Below are 10,897 nucleotides of genomic sequence, written 5' to 3'. Positions count from 1 at the left end.
CTGGAGTGGTGTTTGCACATCCTTGTAAATAAACTCCATTAACAATCACATAAACAACCCTACTTAAACCCAGTTCATGAAGCACAAAAAACAATGACCTAAAAACAGGCAACTCATTGAGAAGAATTGGAGGTTTAGCGGGTATTGGAAGGGCCATGACAGTAGGGTGGTGGGGTGTTCAATGATTTAAAAAAAACTATATGAAGAAATAAAGTCATAATTGTATAGAACTGATTTTTATTAAAGTAGACACAAGATTACAGAAATACCTTCAGTAAATATTAAGATAGGAATTCTAGTAGGGATTAACAACTGGAATGCCACATCTGTATTTCTTAACACAGTGGAATTCAGGGCTGGAAATTCATTCTAATATATGGACTGACTTCTGGGTTTAGCATAACCCTTTTCAATTTAATTTCTTTACATCCCTATTACATATACTTATGGATAGACTTAAGTCTTTCCATTCCAGGTTTAATATTGATGTTTCTCCATTTCTACTGCTACATCCACAGTTGCTTTTTTTTCCTAGCAGAAGAAATATTCTATATAAAAGTAAAAAATAAGTAAAGTATGTCCCTAGTTTAAGATAATTTTGAATTTATTTATTCACCCTACATCACAGCATCAGTACCCCCTCTCTTTCCAGTGCCACTTCACATATATCTTCCACCCTTTCCTCCCTTTCTCATTTGAGAAGAGGGAGTCACCCACTCCATCCCCATCGTAACCCTGACCCATGAAGTCATTGCAAGATTAGATACATTCTCACCTGCTGAGGCCAGATGACCTGGTCTGGTTAGGGGAACTGGATCTATAGGCAGGCACGAAACGGATTCAGGATCAGCTTCCATTCCAGTTGTTTGGGTATCCATATAAAGACCAAATTGCTTATCTGCTACCTGTGTGTAGGTACCTAGGTCCAGCAGGCGCTCACTCTTTGGTAATGCAGTCTCTGGGAGCCCAGGTGTATTCAGTATCTTGTCTCTCTTGGTTTTCTTGTGGAATCCCTGTCCTTTTCTGGTCCTTCAATCCTTTTCCCAGCTCTTCAGTAAGAGTCCCCAGGCTCCATCTAATGTTTCACTGTGGGTCTCTACACTTCCTTCCATTGGCTGCTGGGTGTAGCCTCTTAGAGGACAGTTATGCCAGGCTTCTCTCTGTAAACATAACAGTGTATTACTTGTGATACCCAGGGAACACAAAGGAGGATTAGCCAGTTGGCTTACACTCTGTGATCAATTTAGTCCAACAATGACTCTCTCTAAAAAGAAAGTCCAAAGTTCAGTAGTTGTCCAGTCCACAAGACTGTGCATTCCAGTGTACATCTGAATCCTGAAGAGATAGGCTCTTACACCCAGGAAGTGAGAATGGGGGCCAGCAGGAAAAGAGCAAAACTTCTTTCTTCTGTGTTCTTTATCTAGGCTGCCATAAGAAAATTTTGCTCACAGAAATATTTACAGCCCCAAACAAGCATGATGTCATGCTTTTTCTTCCAGGAAAAATAGAAGCCATCCTGGACTTTTCCCTCATAACCACGACAACTAGAGTAGAACAAAACAGTGGTAGTCAATGCAATGAAGTCTTGATATTCTTTTAAGGAGGGTCAATAACATGTCACCTGGAATCTTACATAATTCCCCCTCACATAGCTGAGAGTGATCTAGGGAGATGATATACTGTATAAAAAGTAGAATGTTAATGTAAAAGGGACTCAAAGATACTGCTTTCAAGATGTCACTATTCATGATGGTGTATGGATTTGCAATTACGTTGCTCTTTGGGGAACACCTATGCGTCTATCAATAAATCTCATCCATGTTCTATAGTCAAGCCCAATTAACTTATTAGGCTCACCAAAAATTAAGTAAAATAATTGTCTTTAACATAATCTCTGAAAGTAAAATTATTTTTGCCATGAAATTTTACAAGTCCGACTGGCTCCTAGTAAATCTTAAACACTAACTTCCACCTTTGACCATGACTAAAGACCACGAAGAAGACATCAACAGTAGTCCTTGAACCCCTTCTGTAGCAATTGAGACATGTTCTGAGACTCTCTCCTCTCTGTGCATGGATGCTTGAAGCACTAATAGCAGCTTCTCTCAATGTTTGACAAATGTACCCAGCCTGGGAAATGTAAAACTAGCTGTCAGGAAAATTCCTACCTTTTAGTAATATGTATATAAAATATCTTTTTCAATATAATTTAATTTTTTACTTATTTGCATTACATTGTGCTCACTGCCCCCCATCTGGCCACCCTCCAAACAGTCCTGTCCCCTTTCCCCCTCCCCTTCTCTTCTGAGTGTGTTTGGGCCCTCTGGGTTTCCCCTGCGCTTCAAGTCTCTTCAAGACTAGGTGCTTCCTCTCCCACTGAGTCCAGACAGGGCAGCGCAGCTAGTAGAACATATCCTACATACAAACAACAGCTTTTGAGATAGTCTCCATTCCAGTTGTTGGAGACCCACATGAAGGCCAAGCTGCATATGTGCAGGGAGGTCTAGGTCTAGCAGGAATGTGTTCTTTGGTTGGTTCGTTATGTTCTGAGAGCCCCCAGAGTCTAGGTCAGTTGACTCTCTTGGTCTTCCTCTGTTGGTCCTATACCCTTGGGGGCCCATAGTTCTTCTATTTTTCTTTAAGAGTCCCCAAATCCCACCCACTGTTTGGTTGTGGGTACATGCATCTGTCTGAGTCAGCTGGTGGGTGGAGCCTCTCAGAGGACAGCATGCCACTGTCTACAATCATAACAATGTCATGAAGAGTGTATAAAATATCGGAAAGGTACGAAATCTATGTCATTTATGCTGAACACCTACGTCTCTGGGAGTCTGGGAAGTTGGGCTTTGTTTGTCATGTGACAAACCAAGAGTAAACACTGTCATCAAATTTCTGTATGTTTTTTAGCAAACATTTCACATGTTTGTGACAATGAACTGACAGAGAAATTCAGTGTATCTTGTGTGACTCTGTAAGAGAAGTCCCTTTGTGCTCACATCTCTTTGCTTCATGAGACTACAACTCATTTCTCTTTAATAAGTAGTACTGCAGGTGTCAACCTGTGCTTAGTCTTCTTTCTGAGCACAGACACCCATGGTGGAACTGAGGCACCCCAGTGATGCTTCTTGGCATAGGCAGTCCAGCATAGGTGGTCAGTTACAGGGTGATGAACACCTGGACTCTTTATAATCCTTCCCAAACCCTCTCTATTCAGGTCTGCTTGATGGACGAGCTCCTGCTGACTGACACAGAAGTAGGGCCTGAGCCAGCCACACTAACAGTTAGACTAAAGAATAGAAAAGGAAAATGTGTTCTAATCCCAGCAACACCCACTACCTTAATCTGACCCGTTGTTGTGAACAAGTGTTGAGAAAACTATCTGAGGCAGCTTGGAGAAACTAAGGACAGTTTTTCTCTTTTGCAAAGGCCTAAGAAGACATCAGCATTGTCTTGAATGTTGGCCATCCTATGTCTCAATGGTCAGTTTTTCTTGCAGCTGGTAGGTACAGTGACCGTATGCTCCCTTCCCCATGCTGCACTAACATAACATAGCTGTGTTTGAAGCAGCACATCTCTTGAACAAAAGAGAAGTGGAGATCGTACCAGCCAGCTCTTGTATTACAGGGTTCTGTCCACAGGAATTTCCAGTGGTCCTTAAGGAGATATCTGCATTTTTCTCAGCATCACTACCATAAGTCAAGATGTGTGCTCAACTTACATGGTAAATGCAGTAAAAAGTGTGACATTTTACACAGTGAAGAAGAATATCCCCAAAGTAAGAAGGATATTCTGTCATTTCCAGCAACACAAATGGAGAACTTGAGTCATCAGAGAACAACAGAATCCAGAGGCTTGCCCTTGTACATGGAAGATAAAAGTTGGGATTTATTCTGGTCTCTACATGTTGCAGGGTCTGTGGTGTCTCTGTGTGGCCAGATAGACCTCCTTTCTGTTACCCACTTGCCTTCCTGCTAATGGCTGCCCCTGTAACCCAAGCAGAGTGTGGTACAGACAGGTTTTCACTCTCCATTTTCCTCCAACTATGACCCACAACACCTGAGTCAAAAGCCCTGTGTTGTGCTCTGTAGTGGCCTTGATTTTAATCCCCTCTTTCTACTTGGCAGGTAAAATGACAGCTCTCTCAGTCAAATCAGCTGGAGATAACAGGGTCATCAAGTTTTAGTGGAAATATGCAAATGTATGTGGTTTATGCTAAACACCTGCCTCTGTATATCTCTAGTATCTAGTTATCTAGATGACATATGATATGTAGAGGACACCAATGTGACAATACACCAGTAAACTCTTGGCACCGGATTCTTTCCAAATGACTTACCAAAGTGAACATTTCACATATGTTGCAATAATGCTTGGCCTAAAAATTCCATGTCTTATGTTTCTGAAAGAATACCCCTGTATCCTCATCTGTTTGCCTGGGCCGGCATGGTTGCATAAGGGGAGGCGTGACACTTCCTATCCCTGGAATATCACCAGGCCATTGACTCCCATGATCCCCATGTGTGCTGATGGTTGCTGTTGCCCTGAAGCTAATCCGATGTCTTTACTATTTTACTTTCAATGTTTCTTTCTGAGGAATACACTTCCCCCATTACACAGAGCTAATCACACTATAAATAAAACAGATGCAGTTCTCTGGAATCAGGAACTGCCTTCCTCTTGGCCTTTAGGGCCATGGCAAAGGATCTAGACCACATAACCACAATGGTTGTAAAAACCTACATGGTTCTTTGTAGAGGTGGTTGATTGCCAGACCTGACCTTGAACTTGGAATTATAAAGAGATACATGTACCCTCTGATCCAATGATTGCTGCTTTAATTAGCCGCAGTGAACTTGGGGCATCAAGGATAAAGAGGTAAAGTGGTCTCAAGAAGAAAAGGCATGGATAGAAAGGAATCAATAAACTACAAGTGAATTGAAAATGGCAATTGATAATGATAAGTGGGTTTCTTTTATAGAAGACAGATGATCTAGAAACAAATAGTATTAGAGGAAGCTACATGAGGCTACAGAACCGCAAGGATGAGAAAATAAAGATTAGAGAATTAAAAGATGATGTATAAGCATATAAAAAGTTAGCCCTTTGTTCTCCTGGCTACTTGAAGAATTGGAGAAGAAAATACCTGGAGGAATAGTAAAGAGAGCTAAGTGTGTTTGTTACATACATTTTAAAAGTTTGTAAGACAGCAAATACATAGGCGAATGCCAGCAGCAATCCACTGAACTGAGATCGGGACCCCCGTTAAGAAATCTGAGAAAGGACTGGAAGAGCTTGAAGGGGCTTGAGACCCCATATGAACAACAATGCCCACCAACCAGAGCTTCCAGGGACTAAGCCACTACCCAAAGACTATACATGGACTGACCCAGGGCTCCAACCTCATAGGTAGCAATGAATAGCCTAGTAAGAGCACCAGTGGAAGGGGAAGCCCTTGGTCTTGCCAAGACTGAACCCCCAGTGAACGTGGTTGTTGGGGGGTGGTAATGGGGTGAGGATGGGGAGGGGAAGTCCATATAGAAGGGGAGGGGGAGAGGTTAGGGGGATGTTGGCCCAGAAACCAGGAAGGGGAATAATAATCGAAATGTAAATAAGAAATACTCAAGTTAATAAAGATTAAAAAAATATATACCCAATAAGATTTCAATGGGAAAAAAAAGTTTGTAAGAATTAATTTTAATATATTAATATATTATCTTTCTTTTTTACATGAAAATAGTTATTAAAAACTGCTGTCTACTGTATCAGGAAACCACAAGGGCTATGCCCAGCTGCTTGTGAAGATCAGGCTGAGTAAAACCTATAAGGGAGTGTGGTTTTGCTTTGTGTTTAGTTTCCGCTTTAAGGAAGTAAAGATGGCGACTATTGATCCTGGACTCATATAATTGATATAAAAACTATTAACAATGATCAAAGCCTTGATGATGCAATTTTATTAAGTAAAAGCCTGGGTTCAGGCTCTCTGGTCAGAAAGGAGAAGGAAGGATGAGAATCCTCAGGAACAGAGAGTACCAGCTTGCATTCACTGTCGACTCTGAGTCATTATTGAGTTGGCACTGCTTCCATTCCCGCCCTTTTCAGGAGCCTCCTCATGCTGAGGCTGGACTTTCCCAGTCATCCTTGCTTCGGAAGCCCCCATCCACATTCCCCTGGAAGCAGCTTCAGAAGCCCCCATCCACATTCCCCTGGAAGCAATCTCAACCCAGGTAGTACTAGGCTTCTGAGTCTCCTATATCATGCTAGCAAAAACACCCCTCTTGCTGCTACTTAGGAAAATCCCCCAACATGGGAGCCAGCTGGTGTCTCAACATCTTCAGGAGCTTGGTCCTCTTCTACGCCTATACTTCCTTAGTATCCTACAAAGGACATGGCAGCATGACACAGTGAGTTCCTCTGAGGGACCAAATATGGGGACCACTGGTGTAATATCTTTGCTGAACAAATTTGGTACCATGTTTCTCTATGTAGATGCCAGAAGAGAATCAACTAGTTCTTTTAATTAAGTCAATTATCTACATTTACCTATTTGGTACTAGGGGATTGGATGGTCTCATTTGCTCTTTACTTTGATTCTGAATTGTATACAAAAATTTGTACCGTTCCTTGTGAATTAATTGAGTGGTTCAGAAAAAGACCACTGGGATTTATTAACTAAGCAACAAAAATGGCTTATTGTAATTAATTTTTCATGTTACTTTTATTCTTTATTTATGTATATGTGTCTTAGGGTTTTACTGCTGTGAACAGATATCATGACCAAGGCAACTATTATACAGACAACATTTAATTGGTGCTGGCTTACAGGTTCAGAGGTTCAGTCTGTTATCATATGGCAATGTCCAGGCAAGTGTGGTGCAGGAGGACCTGAGCGTTCTACAACTTCATCTGAAAGCTGCTAGGAGAAAAGTGGCTTCCAGGCAGCTACTAGGAGGGTATTAAAAACCACGCCCACAATGACACACTTACTCCAACAAGGCCACACCTCCAAATAGTGTCATTCCTAGGCCAAGCATATACAAACCATCATAATGTATATTTGTTTTGGGTTTCTGAATGCCACCGTTAGCATGTAGAGGTCAGAGGACAATTTGTAGGAATCGCTTCTTTGCTTCCATCAAGTGGGTTCCAGAAACTGAACTCAGATTACCAGGCTTGGTGGCAGGTGACTTTACCTGCTCAGACCATCTAATTAAATGTATATACAATTTTTATTGTTCTAATATGTTAGCAATCAGATCAGAATATATCAAAAAAAGCCTTTCTGCATTCTCTAATTGTACTTTAAAATTTTTTGAGATACACGTTTCATAAAAAATAAAAATTCTATCAGTTTATTTGAATTTCACATGATAACCCCTAATTGTAAAAGACCCACCAATTGTAAGGTAAAATATGCCCATGTCTGTATTCCCACCTTATATGTTGTGGGGAGCCGACTTGCCTGAGACCCCAACATTGAGCTAATTAGGAGGGAAAAAGAACATATGAAAGTTCATCTAAAGGACAAACTCAGTGGAAAAAAAAACCAATGTTTTAACTAAGCTTACAGAAGTGCCAATACAAATCTGGTGGTCAGCATTGCTTAGTTACAGGCTTGCCAAGTGGATGCTTGTGGCCTTTGCAAAGAGCCAGCTTCCTACAAGACCTAGGCCAACATCCTGCAGGTGTGAGCCAACTACCTTATTGGCTAGTACATCAAGGTCTTTCAGCCCCCTGAAGATTTCCTCTTCCCCTAGTCTTGCTATAGTATATAACCAGAGGTTGCAAAGAATAAAATTGTCGCCTAGATCAGACTCCTGTCTTGGCATCCTTCTCTTGTCCCCCATTCTCTTCCAGGTACCCTTGGGACCCTTGTTGACTGTCCTGCTGGATGGGACAATATGCGATTAAAACACATTCAGAGAAGTTAGTCACATGCCAACTACGAATGGTAAACATAATATTGGAATTTTAACACAGATATGTGACTTTTACAAATGATTTCTATTCCATATTATTTGGCTTTCAGGTGTTTGCATGTTTATCAATAGGATATATGCTATTTTTATGTAAGTGTATTTGTACAAAGAGAAAGTAGGTAAAATTTTAATTGAAATGATAGAGGGATTATCAGTTATTATGAATTGCATGAATCTTTAAGTCAACTGTAAATTCTTTCAAACAGATGAAGGAAACACTGCTGATGTAATGATATGTTCTAAGAGACACAGAGAAACTCCTTGCTGGGAATAAAGGAAGGAGAAAGGTTAGCTTAGCAGCAGGATGGTGTCAATGTCAGTAGCCAGATGATGGGAAATGGAGGAGAGGATATATTTGTCAGGTCAATAAAGCTACAATTCTTTTACAATTAAGAAGTATTGGATGCCACAATGTTCACAAAATACTAAAAGGGCGCATAGATACAATTCCAAAAATCTTCATACTGAAATACAAGAACAACAGACTATATGTGAGCTCTCAGAAAGACAGGACATACAAAGTATTGCAGCTCTGAAGGGTCCAGCTTCCCCTACACAAGTTCTGCCCAGCTGCACGGAAAGTTTCCCCAATACAATTATAACAGTTCTGCTCTGCTTGGGGATGATTTCCCAGAGAACTTGTTACAGCTCTGTTGTGGCAAGGGTAAAGTTTTTCTGGAGAAAATGTTACAGCGCTGCTCCTGCCTGGGAAGGTTTTCCCAGTGAAGGTGTTACAGCTTTGCTCCAGATGGTGTTACAGCTCTGCTCCTAACAGTATCCGGAACCAAGGAATGCCACAGAGTTACATTACACAACAAAACTCCCAGAAGAGATATAATGGAAGATAAAAACCCAGGAAGGTGGCTGATTCTGCTCTGGTTAGAAGCAGCAGAGAACTGAGCAGAACCAGGTGTAGAAGATCCAGGCTTTAAAGCATATGTCTACTTTCAATTACCTGAGGATCTGCAACAAACATGGAAGGAATACTAAGAGCACAGCTCAGCACAGCTGTGTATGTTACTTTATTGTTGCTGTGAGTAAACAGCTGGCAAGAAACAAAGAAATTGCACATGCCTGTCATCCTAAGAGCAGGGAGGGAGGAGAAGGTCCTATGTTCAAGGTCATCCTTAGCTACAGTGCAGACTGGGATCTGGGATGCTGGAGACCAAACCAAAAGTAAATGAAGAAAATAAATAAATAAATAAATAAATAAATAAATAAATAAGGAAAGTAAAGGTGGAAACAGGTAATGATGGAGCAAAGATAGAAAAGATGAAAAGAAGGAAACGGGATAAATATTAAAATGTTTAAAACTCACCAAAGAATCTTGATGATGCGCTTCCCTTAACTTCAGTTCCTTTTATTCAGCAAGGGACCTAATCCCATGTAGGGTGTCACCCAAATTTTTGGTGTGTCTTCCCTTACAGTGGACCCTCTCTAACCCCACGGTTAACTGTTTGGACATTCCCCCAGTCTGGTCCATCCCCCTTGCCTGCATTTCTTGTAAACAGGGTTTACAATTTTAGGCTTGCAAATTTTGAGGATGACTTGGTGTCTCTATTGCTCCACTGGAGTTCCTGCCTGGCTCCAGGAGGTGGCCTACTCAGGTTCCATGTCCCCAGTGTTATGAGTCACAGCTAGGGTTCACTCCCACTAATTCTTGGGTACCTCCCTTATCCCATGTTTTTGTTTCTTCCTAGAGATGTCCCCTTCCTCCTCTCCCCTATGAGTTGCAGATTTCCATTCAATTTACAGCCATCTATCCATCTCTCCTGCCCTTCCCTACACCTGATGCTGAACCCCCCATTCACTCTCATTGCCTTCCCTCTCCCCCTCTCTCCCTCCATCTGCTGCTTATGACCATTTTATTCCCCCTTCTAAGTGAGATTCAAGGTTCCTCACTTAGGCCTTCCTTCTTGTTTAGCTTCTTTGAGCTTGTGGAGTGTAGCACGGTACCTGTATTTTATGGATAATATCCACCTATAAGTGAGTACATATCATGCATGTCCTTTTGGGACTGGGTTACCTCACTCAGAATAATAGTCTCAAGTTCCATGAAGGAACTCAATTAGTCATGTTATTAGTCATTTAAATACGTTCTGAAAATGATCATTTCTCAATTAGTCTAGGCGCAATTTCTAATGAGTACATACAGTGGTTCTAGATACAATGTGGTTTTAACAAATTTCTACATGTGATCATTTATTAGGAATTGTATCTTGAGACAAGGACTCATTTTGTAGTCCTGACTGAACATCAACCCGTGGCCATTTGATCATAGCCCCGCCTATTACTCTCAAGCATACAAATGCAAGGCATGCACAACCATAACCGGCCATATGCTAGGATCGTGATCCAGAACGTTAACTAGTAGGAAAGTATCATACATAAGATTAAGATAATGATTGCAAAACCAGTTCCATAGACAAGCAAGTAAATATAGACACACGAGTACCCACACATACACACTCAAAAACTTGTATGCACACACCACAACCCACAAAGACTCACATACACCAAGAGAATGGAGCCGGGGAAACAGTTCTCAAATGTATTTGAGAAAAGAAAAAAATACTGAGAATAAAATTTCCAAGATATTGGCTACAACTTGCATATACCGTCTCTACTACATGATTATGAACAAATCTGTAAAAATCCTGGAGAACTGTTAAAACATTTTAGTTTTCTACAGCTGTATTTACAGCTTTATAAAAGATTCAGTGTTTCGATGACAAAATGTATTTAACTGCCCAGTAAGTGACAAAAGATAATGTAATGCTATTTCATGCAAATTGCTGTTATTTCATAACAATGAAATACTCTCTTGGAAACTGTGGGTCATAACAGCAATACATACATCATACCCTGCTGGAATTGGAGGCAGTAGAGGTAAATAGTTATTATCTACCTACAATGTGTAA

The 10,897-nt window shown here is 40.9% G+C and overlaps 1 protein-coding gene across 1 annotated transcript in view; it reads right to left on the bottom strand.

Moving 5' to 3' along the window:
- Positions 1-220: 220 nt before the first annotated feature.
- Zfp442 (zinc finger protein 442) overlaps positions 221-10,897 on the bottom strand; it is a 44,984-nt gene continuing 34,307 nt past the window's right edge. The window contains exon 5 of the mRNA XM_087654988.1: positions 221-1,160. Within this exon, the coding sequence (XP_087511114.1) occupies positions 1,144-1,160 (17 nt within the window). The 3' untranslated portion in view covers positions 221-1,143. The remainder of the gene's footprint in view (positions 1,161-10,897) is intronic.

The sequence above is a fragment of the Rattus norvegicus genome, chromosome 3, assembly GCF_021556685.1.
Source record: "Rattus norvegicus strain SHRSP/BbbUtx chromosome 3, alternate assembly SHRSP_T2T, whole genome shotgun sequence".
Lineage (NCBI taxonomy): Eukaryota > Metazoa > Chordata > Mammalia > Rodentia > Muridae > Rattus > Rattus norvegicus.
The sequence above is the reverse complement of the archived record's forward strand: the minus strand, read 5'-3'. Positions and strand labels throughout refer to the sequence as shown.